The 27,455-nt window shown below is 36.1% G+C and overlaps 1 protein-coding gene across 4 annotated transcripts in view; it reads left to right on the forward strand.

Annotated features, from left to right (window-relative positions):
- The window catches only part of LOC149190093 (uncharacterized), a 230,443-nt gene that overhangs the window by 115,086 nt on the left and 87,902 nt on the right, over positions 1–27,455 (forward strand). For 3 of the 4 annotated variants that reach the window (XM_089412035.1, XM_089412030.1, XM_089412031.1), the window contains exons 7-10: positions 479–670; positions 5,099–5,150; positions 8,348–8,641; positions 22,286–22,396. In XM_089412035.1, the coding sequence (XP_089268161.1) occupies positions 479–670; positions 5,099–5,150; positions 8,348–8,641; positions 22,286–22,396 (649 nt within the window). The remainder of the gene's footprint in view (positions 1–478; positions 671–5,098; positions 5,151–8,347; positions 8,642–22,285; positions 22,397–27,455) is intronic. The other variant, XM_089412032.1, reaches the window with a different exon arrangement.

Here is a 27,455-nt window from a genome sequence, read left to right on the forward strand (position 1 = left end):
ATATATAACAAAAAGAGGGAAAAACTTGCCATTCTGCTAAAAGTAATTGGCTATCTTTTGCTGACCAAAGTTTTGCAACACGTTTCTTACTGGATAAATGCTTGATTTAGGATGATTTGTGACAAACTAGATTATTTGTGATTACTAATACCTATGGAGCTTTTCTAAGCACATGCTTTGTTCCTCTTGTTTAATTTGTGACAAACTAGTGATTATTTGTGATAACTAATACCTATGGAGCTTTTCTAAGCACATGCTTTGTCCCTCTTGTTTAATAAGTTAGAATTGCATGGTAAATTTTTTTAGTGTTAGCAACTATCTTGTGTGGAAATTTTCTTGTAATTAGCCTGATTGGGTACCTCTATCATCTTTGATATTTGTGAAAGCATCTAGCAAGCTTGATCTTCTGCATTTACTTAGTATGGTCAAATCTTAAATGGTATGATTGAAATTGGATGTATCTGTTTTCTTTGTGCAGTGAACAACAACCTTTGAGGTTGAGTACTGGTGAAGTTGAGGAGGTTATATCTGCTGTTTGTTCTGAGGGATCTGTGGCAAATACCAATACAGTGACACCTATGTCCTCATTGCTAAGTAATCAGACTGGAAGGCTGGCTGTGGAGACCACTGATGTAGCAGCTAGTGTCCTTATCAAACTTGTTATTGACATGTATGTTTTGGTTTTGTATGCAATTACTTGTGAACATAGTTCTGGTAGCTTATTACAAATACGTATCCACTGATATTCACTTTTACTGAGAGGACTAGAGATGCATGTGTGGATGATGTATCTTCTAGTTTTGTGATTTTTGCTCAGTAAAATGCATTCTAATATATGTTTGCTTTTGTTGGGAGGATCAGACATGCAGGTGTGAATGACGTGTCTTCTTGTTTTCAGTTTTTTGCTGTCTGTGAGTGTAGTATTCTTAAATTATGGGTCTGCTAAAATCTTTTTGACTTTCTTATGCATTCCAAATTATGGAATTATTTTTAGAATCTTTATCATCTTCTGAATACCAATCTTTGCGTACTTGAAAGTGCCAGTGTTTAGAGATATACACAATATTGTTGGAAATGTTACAAAGTAAAGTGATGCAAAAGAGGTTGTCTCTGGTTGTACAAAAAAGGTTTTTTAATTCCATTTTTGACAAGATCTGTATATTCAGGTGAATCTTCATATTTACAGTAACAAGTGTTCAGGTGGATCTTAGTTTGAAAGCAATGAGTGATGAATCTTGTATCCAAATCATATTATCACTGACTTCTTATCTAATTGAATTAGTCAGATTTCTGCCCTGGCTTGCAATTTGAAGGATATTCCTTTCAAAGACTTGCAGGGAAACCCCAATGCATTTACCCACATTTTGCAGTTGGCTCCCAGTCTAAATCTGTTGGTGCTGATTATGCCATTTGACCTGGTAGGGACGTGCAGTGAGGCATGCAACTGAGGTAGGCTGATAATGGAAGAGTTGGAAACATTAATCTGGTGAATTTCTTTGGCACCAGTTCCCAAACACTATATAGCGCATAAGGGACAGAGCTTCCTGATATTGAGAAAACTTTTTTCTGTCCAAAGTAATTTTCAAGAATGATCAAGTGATATGAGCTTATGATATATAAAACCACGGGCAATATTACACTTGTCACATGGACATTTATAAGCCAAGGGATAACTTAAACGACAAGTGTTTCTGACATATTATTGTGATAACTTTGACATTCACCTGTGCAAGATTTTTTGGATGACTTAAAAAAGGTTTTGAAAATGGGTTATGGTTAGGGGGGTCGCAGATTCTCTAGGTATGTGCCTGATAGGGTAATAAAACAATGGTTGATGCAGGAAAGTAGATGCAGGCTGATTGTAATTAGTGAAGATAAGGGGAAAGGTTCCCATAAAAAATCCATATTCTATGCTAAAGGTTACTATCTTATGCAAAAGCTTTACAACATATACCACAACCTGTACATGCACAATACAACCCAGCAAGCATCATTTTGAGTTTATATAAGGGTTCAAGACTTCAAGCACTAAGTCAGGTCCAAGTAGTAAGCTGATAAACTATGGGCCATGGTGTCTGTTTCAACTTCCAACTTATATTGTATGAGGTTCCATCTTGTGATTTTCATAAAATTAACTGAGATTTGCTGCTGGTACTTTTGGAATGTTGGAAAAACTTCGAGGGATACATCCTCATGGAGCCTGTTTTTTTTCATAGCATTATATCATTTGATAGAGAGATCTTTGGCTGGGGGAGTTGCACTTCTTGGATGGTGATTGCGCTTGCTGCTTGGTGGTCTTTTCACATGTGCTTGCCTTGTTGATCACACCTTGGTTGCACTTTTGATGGATGTGGAACATAATATCTCATCATGGTGGTTTGGTATATGTGCTTATCTTGGATGTGGATGATGGTTCTAGCTCCTGAAGGGGTTGGATGATGACGGTTAGGAGATATGTGTTTTATGATTGTTGAACACATCACTTTTGTATGATGATGTGGTATTATTTGGTGTCACTAGGAGGGGTGTTCTACATGGTTCTTGTATGTTGGACATGTGATGGGGGACACATTTGATGGTTGGATGGGGTTGCCTTTTTCTTATGCACCTCGCTTATGATTTTGCTATGTTGGGATAATTTATGTTGCCTTTGTGGGATTTTCTTAGGTGATATAACTTTATAATGTTATATTTGCTAGAAGTCTCCTAGGCAGGAATGTGTTTCATGATGTTAGTAACTTAGTACCCTCATTGATACGTTATTTCCTAAATTTGAGTTAGAGGGTCAGGTATTACATTATGATTTGATGGAGATCTAATCTTTTCCTAAGGCTAGATGGTGATTTTGATATGATAACATTTTTTTATTTACATGGTACAACACTTTTTTGAAGTGTACCCCTCATTGGCACACATGTTCATCGTGATTTAATTTGTTGGTGACTGATTGGTAGGACTATGGTTATATTTAAGCATTAACTCTTGTGCACAAATGTTGAGGTTGATTTAACTATTTAATGGTTAAATTAATCTAGTTTTTTCAAATAAAGGTTAATAGCTTGGAGACCCTATTTTATATATATTCCCTTTTCAATTGGAGTGGCTATGTGGAGCTTTCTAGTGTTGTGCCCCTCTTCTTGGGTACAATTCTCAAGGTATGTAATATTTTATTGTTTTCTTAGAGAGGTTGGCGCACTTCTCTAAGGCACACTCTCTTGGGTTGTTTGCACACCTTTATGACATGGCAAATGGAAGAGTATTTTATTGATGAGTTCTAACCACCTTGGCACATTCTCTGAAGGTGCACTTCACATGGAGAATATTTTATGAATTTGTTGGATGGTTCAGGTAATTACATGGCATATTTTTCTAGAGTGCACCTCTCCTAGATGGTCTCTCATCTTTATTGCTTGGATATTTCAGCTGCACTTGGCATCTTTGACCCATAGTTTTAAAAACCATAATCGATGACCGGACCAGTCCACCTAATAAACCGGGTTTCAAACCGGAACTGGTCAAACCGGGACTGGTTAGATCTCAATGAACCGGTTTTAAAAAAACACATGAAATAATTAATTTTTAATGAAAAAAACTATTTTTAAGATTTAAAACCATGATTCCAAACCAATAGACACAAAATATGCAAAGTTTTCTCATATATATACCATGTAAAGGTGAATATATCAAAATGGCACCAAGTGCAATACATATTAGCAACAAAATATATAATCAATGAGGCTCTAAATGGCCTATAGAGTCCAAAAACAAAGCCTACAAGCTATGGGGCCACTGGCCTACTACAAGTCTACATATATGATATTAGTGATCAACATTATCACTTGAAACTTCTCATCACGATCAAACTCAGTTGGTTGAGTCTCGATTCCCAAACATTACAACTGCTTGAGTCACAAACCAATTGTTGCTTGAACCTGTTAATACCCCCTCCTTCAATAGATTTTTGGCAATATGTGCAGATCATTCTGCCATCAATCATATCATATTTATTTTAGAACATACCTTTTTTATTGGGTTTTGATCCAAAAAATTCACACATCATCAAATAGTGAGAAATAAACAAAGACCAACAGAGATTGATTTCTTTATCATGAAGATATTCTGATTGGTGTGGACCCTTACCTTTCCTTGTATCTTACAGGTCATTAATTCCTTCCTCTTGAGATTCGTTGGTTGCTGTTCAAATTTTTTTGCTTCAATCTTGTTATCTGTTTTTGATGAGGTGTTTCTGTTCAGATACCAAATTGAGAAAATTTACATGGTTCTGATGTAGGCATATTAGTAGGACGTGAAAATTTGATGCCTAATTGTTGCTGCACCTTCCAAAGTCAGTTTCCTTGCTTTTGATTGAAGCTATAAGAAGCAAACAGCCTTCTTGATTGATAAACTTACCAGATCTCTATTGCAATTCATAAATGTTATTAGATTCAAAGAACGGATATGTCATAATGCCGTGTCATTGTTCTGGTTGTTGCAAGTCCTGATTTTTCATCTTTTCTCTTGTTTTCTTGAACAAATGTTTTGAGTTTTTTCTTTCTCTGAGTTCTGACCATCTTATTCTCTGGGGCAAAGCCTGGTATTTTACACACTAACTTACTAGCAATTCCTTTTCCAACTTATTGTTTGTCCTTTCCAGCATTAGTGAAAACTGTATCTTGGGCAATCTTTGAATGGTGATCAGTTTTGAAGATTTTTGTAAATTTCAGCATGATGCTCTGAGTTTGAGTGAATAATCCATGCTTTAACCTTTGATTTAGAGATTTAAAGAGATTGATTTTCTCTTGGTCAAAATTGAGGATTTGACCAGGGTAGTTAAGGTTTTCCAATAGTTGTGCATTTTGGTGGTCTGTGGAGGATGAGGCACACGTGTTTTTTCTTAAATTTTTCCATGAAATTAGTAGCTGTATAATTTGATACAGCCATATTGTTATTTCAGGTAGTAAGTATTGCGATGAGTAGTATTTTTCTGACTAATATCTTGAAACAAACCAAATTGTGCCTGTTTTCTCAACCTAGTTTAAATTTGGTTTAGCTGTCCATTCAAATGTTTATGTGCCACTAACATTGAAATTCATTGTAGGTACATGGCAGACTCTCAGACTGCTGCCCCACTTGCCCTTTCTATGCTAGAGGTATGGTTCTATTTGTGTGGTGAAAGTTAGGCCTAAATGTTATAGTTTGCCTCTAAAGAATATTGAGTATTCAATGATTGTATGGTTTTGTGATGATGCATTTTTTGAATAAAGTTTATTTATTTATTTATTTTTTTCTTTTCTGTACTTTAATTAAATTATCGAAGGAAAATTAAAATATTCAATATTTTAGTAGCCTTATATCAGGGATTGCAAAAATGATTGGTTTCTGAATATTCAACACCAAGTATTGTCTGATTATTAAATGTAAACTTTAGGAATGGTTTTACAGTTTTTATGTTTTCCAGTAGTAAAAATTGCTGAATTTTATTCTAAATCTACCAGGTTTCTCTCTTTGCACCTGAATACTAACAGATCACTTTCCAGTTGCTCTCTCCTACAAAACATAAATGTTTCAACTTTCAATACCTGTCTTTCATATTCTGTCATATAAAATGAAGAAACATATACGCAATAACCTTTAGGCTTTAACTTTTCCAACTACCCTGGTAAGTTTCCACCTCATCCAAATTAAATCAAGACACATAACTCACTTGCATATTCTCGTCTGAACAAGAGGTTTTTATATGGGGTGTATCAGGCTATTTGTGAGCTTCATGAAGTCGCCATATCTGATTTGACAAGAGGTCCATGGTCCTGCATGTATTAACCCTTTTCATACAAAATGCTTTATCAACCTCCATAGTTAGAGGGTCACTGTATATGAATGACCTGCATTCTGCATGTGTACTTTGCTGGTTCTCCCATCTGGTCCTTGGTTCATTAGAAGCAGAACCTGCTAACTATGCCCGCCTATGGCAAAATATACTTGCTGGTATTGTGTCCTGTAGTATGGAGCTAACTGTATGCCCTTTCTTTTTTCTGCCAGTTCCTTTTCCCACTCCTGAGCAGTGTTTATCCTTACTCTGCTGCAAAAGTTCATACCATTTTTTCATGCATTCTTGCTCTTCATACCTTTTTCCACAGCTGGAGCTGCCATAGGTAGTGCTCAACTAGCATTTTCCATTTAACTCCTTAAAATGTTAATCGGATCCCTGCCTTGCCTTGATATATAAATACCTCTCTCACAACCTTTGTGGAGCTCTCCCACCCACTCTGTCTATCCACATTCTGCACACAGGCATTTTTGTCAGTTCCCTCCATGTCCAACTCCTCGCCACATGGTATTAATAATCTTTTATTGATATCCTAGCATCTCTCTAGCCTAATTTGGATTTATATAAACAATAAAATAGATAATGTAGAGGAGCCTCACTATGGCATTGTTATTGATACTACTAAGAGCCCCTTGCCTTTTTCCAGTCCTAACTCAGTTCCACTTCCATATGCCAGACAATTTTTTCTCTTTCTGGTAGATTTCTTTTGAAATCTTTTCATTCTCTCTTCTTTTTCATTGTACTTGCTTTTTTATCCAAGGCATCACAATTCAAACTTATCACATTACCACATTATTTTTCAAGCATGTGATGCCTGCCAAGTTTGGCTCAAGTCATTAGCTTTTGCTGAATCCACGAGGTTTTCTATCTACCCTTAGCCTATTTATAAAGTTGTGTTTGGAGAAACTGTGTTAAATAGGATTCAAACTTAAAGTCATTTCATGCCTTGTTAATTCAATTTTTCCCATGGCATGTGGTATTCTTTCCTTTTCATGCTACTCTCCTTTGGTTTTTGGTAGTGTTGCACTAATCGGGAAAAAATCGCAATTAAATCGTTTAATCACGATTTTTCAAAAAAAAATGATAAAATTGGGCGATTTAATCGGAATTTTTTTTAGCTGTTTTTTTTTTTATTTTTATTTTTTTATTTATTTTGTATAAATCGTGATTTTTTGGGAAAAAATCGTGGAAAAAAATAAATATTTTTTATTTTTATTTTTTATGAGGAGGAGGAGGTGACCCAAGCTACCCCTGTCACAAGTAGAGGACGTGGTCTACCTCCTGTAGCTCCTAGTTCTTCAGCTTCTAGAGCGCAGCAGAGTCTACTGCCAACTCCACCGACATCTACATCTAGAGGGGCAAAGGAAATCAGTGGTATTAGACTTTAGTGATTTGGTTCATTTCATTGTATATGACATTATGACTCATTATATGAGATACATTATTATATTTTTTGTTGATATTTTGAGGTTGAGTTGGGACTCAGGAGTCAGGACTTACTGTTCACTGTTCAGGACATGATTCACTCTTATGTGTGATTTTAGCACTAGAAATGATATTAAACATGTTATATATTAGTTCTTTTATCATATTTATGCGTTAATGTATTTATTTTATGTTGTAGATGGTTTAGATATTAAAAAGATTGAAAAAAAATGAATATTTTTGTACCAAACGATTTTTTTTTTCCGATTATTACCGATTTTTTCCCGATTATTACGATTTTTTCTGATTTTTTCCCCATGCTAAATTAATCCCGATAACGATTAGTGCCACATTGGTTTTTGGCTTCCATTTTCAGACTGGTCCAAATATTAGGACCATGACTGCATACACTCAATGGGTTTTTCAGATGCCTTGGAACTTTGTGGTAAAGACATAGAGAACTGGTGTATCTCTGATAGACATGGAGAGCTGGTCTGTGTCTGATAGTCTACCCTGTTGGAACTTGGTAGTAGGTACCCTTCGGTTGTCATTACTATCATTTAATATCGTGTTCACAATGATGCTTCGCCATAAATGCATCTTCATGACTTTTTAAAATCTGGTTGTTCTAGTGTAAAGCTTCCTTAGGTCATTGCATAATCTAAAAGTGTCCAAATCTAAATCTCTGTTTTATGTAAGCTTACAACCTTCACGAGAATGCCGGTTATTCTTGGAGCTTCGTGTTTTATTTAGTTTTACCTCTAAGAAAATGTTCTTTGATCAATAGTTACGGACAATGCTTGTTGGCATTCTGAAAATATGTGCGAAGGAAAAGTTGGATATATTCTTTTGTATAAGCTGTCATCTGATACACTTTTTCAAATACTCCTTCCATAGTTTGGATTTAAATTGAAGGGTAATATATGAAGCATGTGTCTAGACTCTATATTGACGTGTATGCTTACAGAAGAGGCCCGAGCATTGTTTGTGTTGCATTTACACGTTACATATTTTGAATATATATTATTGTTGGAAAATTTGAAGTTGAAATACTTTACCAATGACTACATCTGTGAATTTGAAAATAATTTTCAGGGTATGCTGAGTTCTCCTCAATTGACAGCTAGAACCCGGGCTTTTGATTTGATTTTAAATCTTGGTATTCATGCTCATTTATTGGAACCTATGCTGAGTGAAGATCAGTCTGGAGTTGCGGAAGAATCATCTTCTCAGTCTACCAATTTTAATAATGGAGATCAGTTTCTTGCTTTGGCAAAGGGAGCTTTAAAGTGCCATGACAAACTAGAAAATGGAACTCCGCGGGCAGTTAATGAATTTGAGATCTGGTTATTGAACATACTTTATGAGATACTACTTTTCCTTGTGCAGGTATATCCATTATTGCATTTCCTATATTCTGGGGTGATTTCTTTCTCTTTGTTCCCTTGTTTTTTACGAGAAGTCCTTTAATATAGTTCTATTCTACAACATTGTCTTCTCTTTACTTCCAAGTGTATATTCTATTTTTTTCCTCTTTTTGGGCTGACCTGTTTCTCGTTTATTGAGAGGTCTTTTAATTTATTTCTAATTTGCGATAACCATCTTCTCCTTATATTATTTTAAGAGTTGTTGTCTGTGGAAAATTTTGTGGCAAGTGGAATGAGTTGTTTTAATGCAATGGTGATTTTATTTGTCCTCTTTTGTAGTGTTTTACTTCTCGAAATTTTCCTGCTCATGTTAGATAATAGTGCATGTAGATTAGAAACTGTAACTGCATGGACATTCCATGGACAAGGAGAAAGAATGAAGGGATGTAGAGGCAACTATTCAGCATGCATAGATGGTGAAACAGAGGCAAATGAAACAAACAATTCTAGCATATCAAGTGAGAAAATTCATTTTGAAACAAAAAGTTCCTTTGATTGGGCATTCTGTATGTTCACCTTGCATCCATTCATAAGAACATACACATCAGATATAAAATTTTGAGCCAAGTTCTTGAAGAAACTGAACAATAATGTGGCGTTAAACAGTAATTTAGTTTTGCAGTGATGCCAGTTTCTTGTTTGTTTGTTTGTTTGTTTTCTCCATGTAAAAAATGAGGAATATGCTATCAACAGAATATAATTAGGATTCTTGAATGGGACTGTTGAAATAGAAGCTGCTTTTTCCTCAAGGACTTTTGAGGGATATATATGTACTGTTATGCTTTAACATTGCTATGGAAGATGGACAGGTATGACGTCTGTGCGAAGTAGTTGCTTTCACATTTAACATAGGGTTTAATTGTTATTATGGATCCATGCCCCCAATGGAATTAAGGCTTGCCTATCTTTAGGTGAAGTTTCATAATCATATTTGGCCGTGCACTCATATGATAATGAGCAGTGTCCCAACAATGGATATTGCCATTTTAATATTTGCCTGATCCTTTGAAGCTTTCTAGCTCATAATTTGTAATTAAGTTACCTCACTTGTGTTGGCTTGATTATGCAATTAGTGCTATTAGGTGCTTCTAGCCCTTAAGGGGAAGGGCATTGCACAGGTAGGCCCACCAATCCATAGATGCATGTGATAACTGTGGTTATGGAATGGGAGAGACTTCAAGGAAGATGGCCATAGCCATGGTACCACCTTAGGGAAGTCCAACATCTTTGAGTATGATGCTGAGAAGAGGGAGCAATAGTGGATGCATGAGTTACCCCTCTCCTTGGCCTGCTTTTTCCACCCTTCTTCTGTGCCTTTTACTTTAATGATTTGTCTTTCTTTCTTGCATAGATTAGGTGACCCAACATGCTTTATGCTTTTCCAATACCCCTTAAGTATGTAGTTGTTTATCGCTCATCGGGGTTGGAACATTCATAAGTTCCTTTGTTTAGTTAGAGCATGAAATGCTTAGGAACTGGGTGAGGTTAATGAGGGAGGTAAAGCTCATGCTAGGTTTTTTTTCACACGCTTATATATGTCCCAACCATCTTTTGTGTTTTCCGTTTTCTTGTATTTGTGGCTTCACAAGATTTTATCTTTCTTTCAGCTGCATCAACATCTTTAAGCAATTTTGTAGGGTCAGACTCAGATGAGGATATATGGTTCCAATGCTAATGACCAACGACAATCAACCCAAAAAATGGGAGTGGATATAAGGGAGAAGTGGAAAGTGGCAAGTATGGATTACCTTGGGCACACTACATCAATCAATGTCTACTATTACCGCCTCTCCTAATAGTGGAAGAAAAATTCCTCAGGGGATGTCATGTTGGACTTTGGACCAAGGGTAATCTCCTAGGTGAAGCATGGGAACAAGTGTACAATCAAGAGCAGTCAATTGTCTAGTTTGGCTTGTGATCCATATTAGTATGCACCAAACATTAAATGGAAGCACATGATCGCAAAGATGGTTAGCATACTTTCCAATAGATACCCACCTTCCTTCAAGAAGTATGTTAGATTGAAGAGAGCTCTAATCAAAGCATAGTTGGTGAGCTTTGAAGTAAAGCTATTTGTGGATCATCATGTGGCTATTGGTTTGCTAGTTGACCAATGGGGTGAAAAATTCTCCTAAGAGTTGTATACCTTTGGTGGGTAATAGGCCAGAAGGGTTTCCTTCTAGGAGAACATAATCCTAATCTTCCACCTAGTTTTTGAGACGGGGGGGTGCAAGAATGGGGAGATGCATAGGGGGGCAGGGGAGACGTTGGGTGTGTGTGTGTGTGTATATACATTATAAACATGATTCAAATTCAAATTCAATGATGAAATCTATTGATTCATACTTCATAAATGATTCAATGAAATATGAATAGCAAAATTGTAGATATTGTGTATATTGCAATGTTGCAGTAATCGTTATTGGGATAATATTGGCGAAGGAAAAAATCAGAAAAAATCATAAAAATCGGGAAAAAATTGTAAAATACAAAAATATTCATATTTTTTCAATTTTTTTTTAATATCTAAAGCATCTACAACATAAAATAAATACATTGACACATAAATATGATAAAAGAACTAATATATAAGATGTGTAATATCATTTCTAATGCTACATCACACATAACAATGAATCATGTCTTGAATAGTCAGTCCCGACTCTTGAGTCCTAACTCAACCTCAAAATATCAATAAAAAATATAATAATGTATCTCATATCATGAGTCATAATGTCATATACAATGAAATGGACCAAATAACTAATACCACTGATTTCCTCTGCCCCTCTTGCGAGAAAATGCAATAGCTTTCCCTCTAGATGTAGATGCCGGTGGAGTTGGTAGTGGACTTTGCTGTGCTCTAAACGCTGAAGAACTAGGAGCTACAGGAGGTAGACCACATCCTCTACAGGTGACAGGGGTAGCCTGGGTAGGTTGTGTCACCTCCTCCTCCTCATAAAAAAATCGGAAAAAAAATAAAATAAAAAATAAAATAATTTTTTTTAAAGATTTTTTCGCAAAAAATCGCGATTATTTCAAGTTATCGCGATTTTTTGCGAAAAAATTAACGTGAAAATCGGGCTATAATATTGCCAAACTCAAATTGCGATTTTGCGATATTATCACAATTTTCGCAACACTGACTTTATTGATTTAAATTCATCATTCATCATTCTAGATTCTATGTTGATTTAAATTCATCATTCATCATTCTAGATTCTATGTTGATTTAAATTCATCATTCATCATTCTAGAATCTACATTAATTTAAATTCATCATTCATTATATTAGAATTTGATCAATACTAAGCAAAATAGTAGATACTAAAGTTTGAAGAGTAGAATGGTAAGTTGAATTTACTCGAGCTCAAAATAGTAAAAAGTGACGAGGTAAAGACTTAGTTTGAGGTCATTAGTATTTGAAGTCAAGATACTCAAAAGTTAAAATTGAAAATGAACAGTGCACAATGAACCAATGTTATAGGAATTGAATTGTTCAACACCAAAATTGGGAACTAGAAAAAAATCGAATGAAAAGATCGATCGACCCAAAAGTACATAAATATTCAAGTTTTGAAAAAATACATAAATATTGTTGTGCATCCATATGAATCCAAACTATTATACACAGATATGCAAACTTTCTCATATATATAGCAAGTGAGGGTGCATATAACCAAAATTACACCAAGTGCAATCCATCTTTGAACCAAAAATAGATCAACAAAGAGTCTCTAGATTGCCTCTATAGTAAAAAAAATTCACGTTACAACAAATGCTTACATATCATCAAAATCATTGCCTATATTGGGATCCTCATCATTAATATCATCCTCTAAGCATTAAAATAAAATAGAAAACTTAACATGTCAAATCGAGATTTTGTTTGAGTGATGGTTACATTTTTACTAGGGTCATGGCATAGGAGTTCAATAATCAATGCCAACAACGTCATGGTACATAGAGGGCTTGATGCTCTTGATCAAATGCTAGTTCCATACCCTCATACGTGATAGAATCTAAGGGAAACGTTTTAATCCCTCCGACCCTAAAATCTTGAAAACTATTAAGTATGTTGGATTTTGAATGGGATTTAAATTCTACTTTCTCCCTATGAAATGCTGAGGTTGGAACCACTCTTAAACATCCTGAAATAATTAATGACAATGTTAAAAATTTAAGTTAAGGGATGGACATGAAAGATAAAGGATATCATTTTACTTTAAGAATTTAACATTACCATTAATTAGATAACGTTAGCAAGGTGCTAGGGTTGAATATTAGGCTTACCTACTCACAAATTATTGTTTTTAGGCAAAGTTGGGCGTGGTGGGGGGGGGGGTGAGGGATACACAAATGTCCCCCTTTAGAGGAAGGATGCTCAAAAGCCGACATTTTTGAGTGGTGTCACCCACAAGCACCTATTTTGGGAAACAAATTCCCCATGTTGGGGAAACATTTCCCCCCATGTTTCCTCGAGTTTCTGCAGAAGGGGGACGTGGGGAAACATTTTCCTAGGTGTACCCTTGTCCCAAGAGCATGGGATACGTGGGGAGCGCGCCCCCCACTTTGGGGGATGCATCTCTATGGAACACTGGATAATCTCCATGCTCAAGAAAATGGAAAAGAACGAAACCTTTGGTAATGTTCTTGATATTAACGTAAGGTTGTAAGAAACTTCTCACCCACCCTTGTTTAAGCCTTTTCAAATGTTTTGAATGCTAAAATTTCATGTCTATTGTTAAAATGCATGCACACACACGAATGTATTGGTTTCCCTTCATCATCAAAGGGCCTTAACAAATTTTTGACAAGCCAAATTGGTTTATGTGGACATAAATAGGATACTTTATCCTTGTTAAATCAATGTGCAGAGGGGGGGTCCATTGTCCCACAAACAAGGGGGTCTTATACACCAATTTGGTGTTTGGCTTGGCCATGACCTTAAAATTAGATTATTACTATTACATATATATGGTGCACTTAATTTTCTAATTTTATTTTAAATGATCCTCAACTTCGTAAAATTCTAATACAGAAACATCAAATATCTTTTTGTGTTAGGTAGATAAGGAGTTAGATGAGGGAAGGCCATATGAAGAATGAGAGGAATCTTTTTTTTTGACTTGTGACAGTGCATGTGCCCACATGAATTATTGTCAATTTGGAGGATTTGTGATTCAAATTTCGCATTGCCCCTTAACTTTGCAGAAAACTCTATTGTTTTGTCAGTCTAAAATGTTACTTAAATTATAATGAATACTGTTTTATATCATGTACTGATATCTTTACATTCTGCAAGACTTCACATCTATAGATAGTAGAAGAAATGTTAGCATTCAATCATCCTATTGAAAACTCTATCGAGAATTGTGATTCATCTATCCTCCTCGATACCTCGAGTGAGGGGATAGTGTTTAACCCAATGTGGCGAGAGTGTAGCAAAAGTTGGAGCACCATTTTCCGAAAAAACCCCAGGAGCCAATTGTTTTGGGAGCATTTATCACATGCAACACACATAAGACCATCAACTATTTAGTCTAAGTCTCATGATGAACTACTGGAAGTTAAAAAGTTAAAAATTAAAGAGCTTAAGTAGAATAGAACTGAAGTTGAACTAGATAACATCAACAATCTAGCAGTTTCAAAGTTATATAAACTAGATATTAGGAAGTAGAAACAATTTTCTGATAAGAAATGAAAAAAGAGAAACAATTCTCTTATCGACTGTTATTTTCTTTTGCTACCAGCAATTCTTAAAAGTCTAATTGCTGATGCGTGAAATTTATCAATGATAAATGTAATGAGAAGGGAGGAGTGATTAGGGTTTTAATAAGCTTCAAACTATCTTCTGTAAGGCGGGGGCCGTGTCAGGGCCTTCCCATGTGTTCCAACAAAAAATTAAAAGGAAAGAAAAAATTTGGTGTGTTTCTTTTGTATGGGTGGTGCTCTTTGGTGCACACCCCTGGTCAAGAGTGCTTGGGAGCATGTCTGCATAGTCTGGGATCTCATTCCCCAAAATTGACCCTGATTGAGAGTGCTTTAGGAATGCCCTCACATTCAGAAAGGGAAGGGGTGGGGAGCTCCCATGCAACACTGGTTTAACAAGGGGCAAACCTCCCATGCAGAAAAAAACACACATGGTCGATACCACTTGATGTAAAGTGCTATTCTTCTTCAAGAGAAAAAATTAGGTGATTAAGGCTGACTGATTTTTGACTCATCAGCTTGTCATATATGTCATCATTCATATAGTGTCCAGGAAGCTGAAATAATAATGAAGCTTCTTGACCCTTGAAGGTGGTACATGTATTGCATTTGAAAGGTATTTTCCCTTGGTACAGGAAATAATATGTAAATGCTGTAGTGACAAAGGACGTATCCACCTGAAAGCTATTTGTGCATCTTATTCCATATTTAAGTGGCTACATTACTCATCAAAATATTTATATTTAACTGTAAATTCAGCATATATGTTAATACATCAAACTTTTAAGATGTACAAGATAATTCTGCATTTACAAGTGTCTTTTTAGTTAGGTTAGTAACACTACATTTGATTTGGAACCTTAAATATTTCTGCTCTTTCGATAGCTTAGGATTGTTGATATTTCTAGGGCAAACAAGGTAGAACAATTTTCTTCAACAGATAACTATTTCCAATGATCAGTTAGCAAATTAGCATCAATTACATATCCAATATCATTAAGCAGTTAAACAAAAGAAAATCTCAACTATTAAACATGAAAGAACAGTAAATAAACCATGAGACAAGAGACACAAAAATTTAGGCCCAAGGCCAAGGCAAAACCCACAAGGGGAAAAATCAGAAATCTTTCCTTATGAGAGAGAGAGTTCAATGTTCATCAACACATCAGAAATAATAACATCAAGATAATAGCCAAACCAGTAACCATTAACAAGATCAAGTGTGAAGCCCTCCTTCTCCTTCTGATTTTCGGCCCCCGCCTTCTACATCTAACTTTGCTGGATCAGAGATAACCAAGACATAGTTCAATGTGTCAAATGAGGAGAAGTAGTCTCCTTTATATAGACTTCTCAAGGGGGTCGAATAAGTGCCTCTAAGGGGCCCGGTCAATTTGAACAAAAAGGAGGTCGACTTGAAATTTTGGAGGCAAAATTTAAATTTAAATTTTCTATTTCCTCACATGATGAAAACACTGACCATGGCTACAATATTTCCAGCACTCCCTCTTAGCCAGGGAGGTATTTTTCATTCTTTTTCTCAAGAACAATCTCCCTGACAAACCATAGGTCTCCCAGTAAACACCTAAGGGAGAGATTAGAAGTACAAATCTCTCTCTATCAAGATCAATCTCCCCGATCAATCCATATGTCTCTTAGCCATATCTTAAGGGAGAGATCACCAGTCTCTCAATAAGGAAAGATACATATCATCCATCACTTCCCAAAATCCAAAACTCGATGGCATCCAGGTTAGTGTCCAACTGACCAATGGGATCAATCAATGAGGCCAAACCAATCATATGCACAAGGTACATCTCCCCGACCACAAACAAGGTCTCCTGGTCCATGACATAAGGGAGGAATCCCTTCTCAATCCCCAACTATATAGTCTCATGGTCCACGACCTAAGGGAGAGAACTCGAGATCAATCTCCCCGACCAATCCATAGGTCTCACAACAACTGCCTAAGGGAGAGATCACAAAATCAATGTCCCTGACCAAACTGGTCTCACAATCATCCTGACCTAAGGGATCATTTTAAGCCTCAAAACCAAGCTCCCCAATCAGACTAACTAGCCTCCCTGTCAATTGACCTAAGGGAGTGACAATCTTCTCAACCAATCCATAGGTCTCATAGCGGCAACCTAAGGAAGATTCTCATGATGCTATCAATCAATGCTCCCTCTCCAAGAGGGGTTCTCAACCATTCAAGGCTTCTCACAGAAGCAAACATCAACATCCTGCTCAATAGCAAAAAAGTAGCCATGGTGGATTTCAACACTCATCAATCCTTCTAACAGACAACAATAGGCTAAACAACCAACTATTCATTCAACTTCAACCGTGGCTTCTCACAGAAGCAAACATCAACATCCTACTTAACAACAAACATGTATACCATGATCGATTCCAAAACATGATCAAATAGATTAGCAAACAACTTCCGAAGCCAAATTGCTTTATAAGTCAACTACATCTAGATGCAATAGAAACATTTGTGTCATTCAGACCAACACAACACTTAGAAGTTCTTTTTCTTTCTTTAATACCACCAACCCAAATAGAGTCAACAATCAAGTGGTTCAACCAGCCAAATAGAAAGATCCATCAAGTCAGCAACAAAGTCTTGCAACTTCTTCAAATTTTCATTATGGAGATGTCCAAGGAATCACAGTCCATTATGCAAAGTCACAACAAGGATTTCACTAGGCTCATGCCTTTATGAGAACAACTTCCTCCTATGCTGGACACAAAAGTCCTTAGTTCTTGTCATAAACATATCATCAATACATAGCAAAAAAATACTGGGCTTATCTTCATCAGATTTGGATCAACATCATTCTTCAAGACATCTAATCATCTTCATCTTGAAAGTCACAACTGGCTTCTTTTCGTCATAGATCAAAACATGTTTCAATTAGTCTGATCTTCTCTGCTCCCTTTGAGTCTTCTTGTCACATTGTTCTTCCATCCATTTCCAACGATTTTCCATAGCTTCGTAGTCCTCATTATGTACCTACGATCCTCACTAGGAGGCCATGGAAGAACAAATACAACCAAGCAAGATATACAAAGACAAGAGACTCATAATGAAACAACAAACAAGAAATTACTTGTCTCTTTAGAAAGTGTCAACTCCCTCTTGATCTTAGACTTCTCATATCCAATCAACCTCGTCCACATCATCAAGTAGTTAACCACATTTACATCATTGTTAAGGAGTTGACCTCGTCCACATCCTCATGAAGGAGTTAACCACTTTTACATCATCGTCAAGGAGTTAATTACATTTACATCATCGTCAAGGAGTTAATTACATTTACATCATCGTCAAGGAGTTAATTACATTTACATCATCGTCAAGGAGTTGACCTCGTCCACATCCTCATCAAGGAGTCTACATCATTAGTAACAATTTAAAAAAAGAAAAAGAAAATACAAGATACTTATCTTTTGAGAACATTTTAGCTCCCTCATAATCTTTAGCCTTCTTGGATCTAACTTGCAAATCAATCTCATTATCAAGATGTCAAATCTTCTAGGAGCTAGGGTTTCTTCTTCTTTTAAGCTAAAGCGATCAATTCATAAGCCCTAGGCTTTCATCTCCAACCCCTTTTGTCTTGTTAGGGTTGCAAGATGATGAGCTAGGGTTTTGACTCCAAACTCTAATAATTCTTTTAAGCTTGATCTAGGGTTTAACTCGTCCTTGCATTCTTTCCCAACTTCATCATTCTCACTATCAGTCCTAAGGTTTTGTCCACAAAGCCTAGGGCTTTCTTGCTCAAACCCTTGCTAGTGTTTAAAATATCCCTAGAATCTAGCCAAGAAGTTTAATATTCCAAACCCTAGATTCTTTACATCATTAATCAATATTCATCCTTGATCTCTTTAATTCAAGAAACACTTTATTTATCATAGTAGTATTTTCCTCTTCATAGAACAATAAACTTTATTAATTTGGTATTGTCCTGATAAGCAAGTTCTTCAAATCAGAATGTCCTTAGTCATTTCTGACTTGGTCTTTGATATTATAAACTCGAACTCCGCCTTCATAATCTAATTTCAAATCTTTCAACAAGTGGTCAAGAATGCTCCCAAGAGAACTCCTTCAATATGTCCACAAGGCTTGATCCAAGTCTTCCTTAAGTCAGCTACAAAGGACCTCACCTACAAGGATGCTCCAACATGCTTCAAAGTTGACTTCCAGAAGGGGTATATCTGCTTCACAAATTCTCTATATTTGCACAAGATTGTCAAATTTTCTACAAAGAATGCTACTCTAGGAGTTGCACTTGATTTGCTCCTATAGACAACACAACTTGAATTTTTGTACAGGGTCAATTCCTTTTATTTGGAGACTGTTAGTCTCTTTGAAATACTGAGCCACCCATCATTGTAGAAAGTCAAAGTGGGAGAGATTGTACATGTGATTGTCTTGCAAAATATTTCAACATGATTTGGAATTTGCAACAAGCCTTCGAACTTCTTTGACAAACTTCTTTGCAATAGGCCTTCTGCAACAGCTTTGAATATCAATTCATAACCAAGACTTGCAACGATATCATTCAGGTCGGCTTCCAGATCAATCAGAGCGGTTTGCTTTAACTATACTTACACTTATATGCATACCATTTAGGGCTTAGATTCGAATCAAACTTCTTAGATCATACTTGTTCTTCTTGGATATGCCAGAGATATGCCTTCGATCTTCTTTTCTCAGGGATTTTAACTTAATCCTTGTTCCACAAATGGCACATAAGCTTGGACCTGATGTCATCATTAGGTTTCTTGTCTCATACTTCAGTGTTGACTTCTTCATACAAGTCGACACTTCAACCCTCCATAAGTTTGACCTATACCAGATTATAGAAACAAAACACAAAAAAAGATAACTCGACTCTCTTCCTTCCACACAACTTGGATGCCTTGTATGCCATGTAATTCAGATTCCACAGAGGGGTAAGGCAACGTGGATCTGAGCTTCGCATTCGATGAGGGAGCTCTGACTCGTCACAGAATTTGCATATGTGATGCCATAGAACTTGTGATAGAGATAAATAGTCTCAGTGAATGTGCTTCATAACCTTTGCACAGTTCCATAGATACATGGCCTTAGGTCCGCAAGTTTCCATAGTAACTAGATGCCATAGGAGCTCACACACTACAGAGAATAAGATGGCACAAGAGTTTGCATAACAAAGATGCTACAGTAGGGTTCAAATGCTGTTGATGTAGTAGATCGGATGCCATAGGAAGCTTACATAACATAGCCCTTAGGTTCGGTTCTTTATAGTTCCTTGCATAGTATAGACTTCAGACTCTTTTGTAGCTCAAATACATGCACAAAGGTAACCATAGCTCGGGCTAGTACACGAAGGTAACCACAACCTTTGGATAGCAACCACAACATAGGGATCATTCATACCTTCTCTTTTCCTTGATTCTTACAGGAGAATTCGGGCTTGGATTACAGAGGTTTCATGGATTACCTTATCTTTGTAATTGATGTCATCTTGTAGTATTCGTATTCATCAAACTCCATATTTTAGACCCCTTTTACTTTAGACTTTGGACTAGACATGGATCATGCTCAAACTTTAGCTTAGAACTTGCACTGTGATAATATTTTGAACAAGAATTTTGCACTTGAAACTTGACCCTTTTCTTGCACAGGGATTTTGGTCCCTTTGTATTATCTCTGTCATTTTATAGTGGCTTGGATTTCGTTTCAGAATCGATTCATGTCTTAAGTTTGGATCATCAAAGAGCTTAGATCATCTTGCCTGGACTAATATACAGACTTAGGATTATGCTTTAGAGATGCAATTCTGGATTGAACAAATCAAATTTCAGAGAGCTCAACCCTTCTTTAGCATATAAGCCCTTTCAGAATTTAAGGCAGTCTCGACCCTCTCTCAATAGCTAGAGATAACTCGACCTTGAAGCACATAAATTTTTCAGCCCTTATTACACAGATACTTCGCATTGTTCTCAGAAAAGGAAGCTCAGATTTCTTTATCACATAGGTGATGAGGTCTTTGTCTCAAGTTATTGTTTTAAAAAACGGCCGTGTCGACTCCGACTTGGCCGAGTTAGACCGATTCAAAGCCTGGCCGAGTTGGCTCGGTCGCTGAAATAGAATGGCTGGCCGGGATGTTACCGAGCCAGTCATTGACTCGGTTGACTCGATAACAACTCGGTCGGCTCGACTTTTTGACAAAAATCTTGAAGCACATTTGTCAAAAGTTGTTTTGCCTCCTACCTATTAATGGTTGGGTTGTTGTTTATTGCATATTTATAGCCCTAAAGTAATCTATCACTGTGAGAAAGTTTTGAAAATTACAAGGCCGAGGTATGGGTATCCTAGTGGCATGAATTAGAAAACTGAAACAATGCATTGAGCCATACAATGTTTTTAAAAATGAAAACGTTCTGGCAATGGACTAATAAATATATATTTACCTCGATTGTTCTGGAGCTTGACCAGAATTAAATCAAGGGTTTTGAGACTTCATTAGGGGCAGAGAATTGGTATTATTGTTGTTGTAGTCTAGGGATTGTACTTAGGTTAAGACAGAAAAGAATCCTGGCATTGGTGGCTAAGTATGAACTTTGTATTGGACATTGCACTGGGTGCCATTTTGATATAATGGATATATTCATGAGCCTACTCTGATCATATGTTGTCTTCTCTCTATATTCTAAAGCATTGTGTTTGGAAACATACATGAAAATCTTTAAAATTATGTTTTTTATAAAAAAATAAATATTTAATGTATTTTTTACAACGACAGAGTCATTAAAATCAAACTGGCCGAGTCAATACGGAGTCGGAGTCAGAGTTTTAACACATTGGTCTCAACTGCTCGTCGAACCAGCTCTGATACCACGTTGATATTTTTAGGGAAAACAAGCTAGAACAATTCTCTTCAATAGATAACTACTTCCAATGATCAATTAGCATCAATTACATATCCAATATCATTAACCGGTTATGCAGAAGAAAATCTCAACTAATAAACATGAAAGAGCAGTAAATAACCATGAGACAATGAGACAATGAGACAATGAGACAAGAGACACAAAAATTTAGGCTCGAGGCCAGGGCAAAGCCCACAAAGGGAGAACCCAAAAATCTTTCCTTATGAGAGAGAGAGTTCAAAGTTCATCAAGACATCAGAAATAATAACATCAAGAGCCAAACCAGTAACCAATAACAAGATCAAGTGCCAAGCCCTCCTTCTCCTTCTGATTTTCGGCACCCTCCTCCTGCGTCTAACTTTGCTGGATTAGAGATAACCAAGACATAATTCGATGTGTCAAATGAGGAGTGGTCTCCTTTATATAGACTTCTCAAGGGGGTTGAATAGGTGCTTCTAAAAGGGGCCAGCTGACTTGAACAAAAAGGAGGCAGACTTGAGCAATTTAGGAGGCAAAATTTAAATTTAAATTTTCTATTTCTTCACATGATGAAAATACTGACCATGGCTACCATATTTCCAACAAGGATGTAGGTAAAGGAAAATGGGAGAGACGTCTTTTTGATTGCTTATAAGTTATAACACTAAAAGTGCTTGTTGGAACCATTGTCAGTTCATATTGATTGAGAGACTCAAGTACAATTTTTGTATGGTCCCTCAAACTAGGGATCAAATATGTTATTTTCATGTCTAAAATGTAGTACAACTGTATGCCACTGCTGTAAGAATAAACGTTAGATTATCTGTTTAAATCATGTAGCTTTTAGTATTGAGATTGTGCATTACTAAGTTGCAATCTTTACACCTTTCTGCTACAAAGTACAGTCCGACTTCATGTTCTGTCATTGTTGTGTATGTTGTTAATGCTTGCACATAGTGGAGACATGGTTTGATCAGTGGATCCTTTTATGCAGATAGAAGAGAAAGAAGAAGCAGTCTGGGCATCTGCGTTGAGTTGCTTAATGTATATGATCTGTGACAGAGGAAGGATCCAACGATGTCGCTTGAATGGACTTGATATCAGGGTAAGGATGACTATTCACTTTGAACAGTCCATTATATCTTTTGATTTATGCCCATAAAATTTGTCTTAACACATTGAAATTTGTGATTGCTTGTGTTAACCTTGTGGAATGGCCACATTGACAATAAATGATTTTTCTCCTAAAAATGGGTATTTAAAACTTGGGAATAGATAAAATGCCATATTCCAAGTATAGTTCCTAATGGAGTTGCTTCAGTTATACAAATTGGGTATTATTTCAAGAATGCCTACAAGACAGTTTGGGCAAGCATTGGCTCATCTCTCAACACTTTCAATTAATGGGAGATCTACTCTTGAGTAATTTATTTTCTTATTACGGTCACTTTGTCCCTTATTAAAATGTGGTTGTGTATGTCTTATCCTTATTACTGTCACAGGGCTTCAAATTTTCCTGTGCCATATATAAGATGAATGAAGATGACATTGATGACTCAATCTTAGTTATTTGGTAGGAGAGATGAATTACTGCAATAGATCTACTGAATGTATCATCTATACTTTGTTGAGCTCTTTTGTCTGTCTACTTTTTTTGATTGAATTGCTTCCACTGACTATGGGTCTCTATTCTGCCAAAGTGACTCAGGACTTGTGGCCCTATGTAATTTCTCAAATATTGGACCAAACAAAAGAACAAGCACAATCGGAAAACATATCGTTGGAGAGAGTTGAACTCTGGTGGGTGTGACAGCAGTGCTGTGGTTTCACTGAGCTGGCAAGCCACTATTGACAATTCGCTTTTTTTTTTTCAACAGGAACAAATCTTATTAGAATTTGAGGCCTGGACTACATGCACAAGTGTTGTGTGGCATAAGTCTGTCTCTGGTGATATGTATAATCAAAATAATTTTATTATAACTTGCTGCAGTGTGCTTCCCAAATCAATTTACAAAGTTTTTCCCAATATATCTGTTTTGGGTCTCATTACATCTTTAGGGACAGCAGTTCTATCTTTTCCAACATATACCATAACTACAGTGTCTGAATCTGTTAATTTTTTTTGTAACAGCAATCACATTACTTTTTGTTAACCACAAAAAAGTTAAAAACTGATTACAATGATACAATACAAGAAAGAAACACCCTTAGAAGGCATGTGCTCCAGGTGTTAATTTTTTCAGGGCAACTTGCCCTTTAACTTGCTATGTGCTTATCTCAAGCGATCAAGTGGCAGAAGAAGACAACTGGCAGATAAAGAAGATAACAAAACACACACTTATTATCCTAGTACCTGAACTGACTCACTGGCTATACTGGGAGGTTGCGAACAAGAGAAAATGTCTCATTGAAGTTTTATTGACACACGTCAAGTGCATTGGGGTAGCTCAACTTTTCCTCTGTACATAAGGTGCACTCGTGAATGAAGGATGAGGTGCACTAATGGAACAAATATTCTCTCTAGTTAAGGAATCCAGCCCATTATTAAATGAAAAAAACTCAATAATAAATAATTACTAGTCAAACAGTGAACTACAGTCTAAAACTAAACTGTCAAACATAGACATTCTAAAAACAGAATCCCTAAAATATAGGAGATGAAAAAAGCAATACTTAATCGCTAATTTATTGATAGTTTAAAAATAGATGCTCCTAAACTTATAGGAAAACCAAATTTTAGGAGGAGGAAATCATTTGGAGAATAAACTCGAAGCAAACAAAAAACTAACACTCCTCGAAACCAAACTTGTCTCTCAGCAACCTGAACTCCCCTTAGCTAGGGACTTTGTTTGATTTGTAAACTGTTGTGGATATTCCACTAGATAGTTTGTCACAATAGAGTTGATAAAATGAACTGAAATCTATACTATGAAGGTTGAATTCCTTTAGGTTCCAGATTTGTTTTTTACTGATTTTCTGCTTATGCATGAAATAAATAAAAAAATGTGGAAAATGGAGAACAACAAATACCATCACACACCATCCATGATGAATAAATATTTGCTTTGGAAAACCCTTATGGGAGAAAACCCAGCTGGAAGGTGAGGTTACTCTACTCTCTTTTCTGGTATGGAAATAATGCAAGTACAAAGGATAAGGTATTCTCTATGGAGTTACCCGAGACCTGTGGTTGAGTTGGCTACTACATAACACTAACGCGTTTTGTTATGCTATATAACTCCCACTCCCACTTGCTCTACTCCACTGGAACATGATGCAATAGTATATAATGGAGTCCGTACTCCTAGTGGCCCAGTTTTAACATAGGCTGATATCCTAAGTTACTGGATCCAGCAGGGGGGGGGCCAAGATCTGCGGATCCAATCCGGATCTGGATCCAGATCCGCCTAAATGCATGGAAAATACGGCATGCAGGTGGATCAGAGAAATTAGGAAACGGATCCCTGTCAACTGAAACGGATCACAGGCCCTGAAACGGTTGTTTGGAGTTAAATCGAAATTCTGTAGCAGCTGTATGGTAGTCAGACATGTTTTCTTGTTGCACAAAAAAGTCCAGTGCTCTATGCTTTCTCGATCATTCGTCATGCTGGCGGAAACAGCTACGGGTCCATACGTCATGCTGACAGAAACAATTACAGGTCCTCTCATGAGCCATTTTAATTTTGATTTAATCAATTTACAATTTTATTACAACATTATGTTTATGTATAAAATACAGTAATTATAAATATTTCATTACAATGAAAATATATATTATGTGTATAAAATATTTTTTTTACACATATATCATTTAAATTAATTATTTTTGTTTTGTTTTGTGGGATAAACACCCAGAAATTGAAATATCTTAGTAGATATATCTTACTTTTTGGATTACTTAGAAAATAGTTAAATGTGGGGTTTTTTTTGGAAATTTTTAATTTTTATTTAAATTACTCAATCTTTGAGTTTTAATTTTATGTAGTAGTCTAATTGTTTTATTTTTTCAATATATTCTGGTGATTTTTTTTTTTTGTCTAAATTTATTTAAATTTTGATAAAATTTTGTTGGAACTTTTAATTTGATTTGTTACTTTTATAGAGTACCAGTGTTTCATACATTTTTATGGGATTGAACTTGTTTAGACATTTAGAAAAGCATTTTAAACCAAAATATACCTCTAACCAAAAAAATATTTTATCTAATTCTAATCAAATTTTTAAAACATATAATAATTAAACAATACATAATTTTATTGAGGGAGTATGCATCATTTGTGTTTCAGGCTTCGTATTTATAATATATTTAATGGTTTCAGTTCCAAAAGTGTTTGATGGTTTTAGGGAGTATTTGATTTTTGATCTCTAAAGTGTTTTGTGTGTTTTTTTGTTTTTGTTTTTTTTTTAAATATTATTATATGTATATTTTTTTGTACTTGACGTATCCTTGCTGTATCTGGATCCTGGATTTTCACAAAACTAGCGGATCCGGATCCGTATCCGTATTTGTATCCGGATCTGAATCCTTGCCCCTTTTCCATGAGTAATGGGGGCTAACGTGGTATCCTCCTGAACCATGATGGTCAAACTAGAAGGTCAACTTCCAAGGGGCATACCTTTTCCCATCAACTTTTATTGACATCTTTCTTGCACTGTTAGAAAGGTCTCTAAGTGTAGAACAATGAACACAAATATTTGCTTTGGGAAACCCTTACGGAAGAAAACCTAGCTGGAAGGTGAGGCTGCTCTACTCTCCTTTTTGGTATTGAAATAGTGCACGTACAAAGGAGATGGTATACTTTGTGGAGTTCCCTGAGATATGAGGTTGGGTTGGATACTACATAATAGTAACCCCATTTGGTATGCTCTCTAACTCCCACTCCTAGTTGCTCTACTTCACTATGGAACAAGATACAATAGTATAGAATGGAATCCCTATTCTTCCTAATGGCCCAATTTTAACATAGCTTGATAGCCAACTAGAGGTTGGTTTTAACTCCTTCAACTCTCAAATAGAGTTACAACTTTGACCATTCTAGAGTCTTTTTTATAGTCCACATATGGCTGGTCCCTTTTGCATGAGCAATGAGGGTCGATGTGGTATCCTCTTGAACCTTGGTGGTCAAAGCAGAAGGTCAACTTCCGGGAGGCATAACTTTTTGTCAAGAACTTTGATTGATGTCTTTCTTGCATCATTAGAAAGGTCTCTAAGTGTAGAACAACACCATGTGGCCTGGGGTAAGCAAGAGATTTTGGACCCCCAAAAAGATCCATTTTATGCCTCAAAATGTCCCTGAAATGTTTTAGAGCCAATTCTACAAACTGGGAACTACTTGTAAAAATGACCTTTCAAGTTGATTCCTCCAATTTTTACACTCTAAAAGCATCGATATTGATGACAAATAATATAATGATCCAATCAGGATCATTGTTGGAATTTTGAACACCTATAGAATTGTAGGAATGTAGTCCAAGACCATTGCACTCCTTTGTACTTTATTGGGTGTTGCAATTGTAACAAGTCTTCGTAGTCCTCCCTCAGAGTAGTGTATGATACACGGGGACTTTGGGAAATTCATGTTCTTTTCATGATTGGGATCCTATCCTAGATTATCTAAGATATCTGTGCTTATTAACTTGCAAATAGGAAATGTGGAGTATGGGTGGTGTTTGTGGGTTAAAAGGTGTAGCTTGTCTCTATTGAGATTTTATTTGGGGCAAAGTCACAGTGGTATCCTAAAATGATTTTACTAGTTTCATGTGGGTCTAGGTTAGTGAGGCATTTATTTTGTCGTGTACTACTTTTGACCTACCTCGTTAGATTTTACCTCCACAAAGATTCAAATGGAAACCCCTCCTTTAATAAACATAAATATATAATATAATAATATCTAGAGAAAGGATACATCCTAATGAAAGGACATGTCTTAACTAAAGGACATAAATTTTAGTGATAGCCACCCACGTAGGTATATATATGGTGCCCCTCATTGTCACATCATTCATTCAATCATTGTCTCATTGTTTATTCAATATATTATTTTAATCTAGATGGATTCTTTTTCATTATTCCATATATTTTGGATATATGTGATATGGACCAGATTGGTTCACTTCACTTTTGAAGACTTGTATGCTAATATCATCCAATATCTTGTGCTTGG

The sequence above is a fragment of the Pinus tabuliformis genome, chromosome 3_1 (assembly GCF_031772625.1).
Source record: "Pinus tabuliformis cultivar Carrire ecotype Pingquan chromosome 3_1, CPIR1, whole genome shotgun sequence".
Classification (NCBI taxonomy): Eukaryota; Viridiplantae; Streptophyta; class Pinopsida; order Pinales; family Pinaceae; genus Pinus; species Pinus tabuliformis.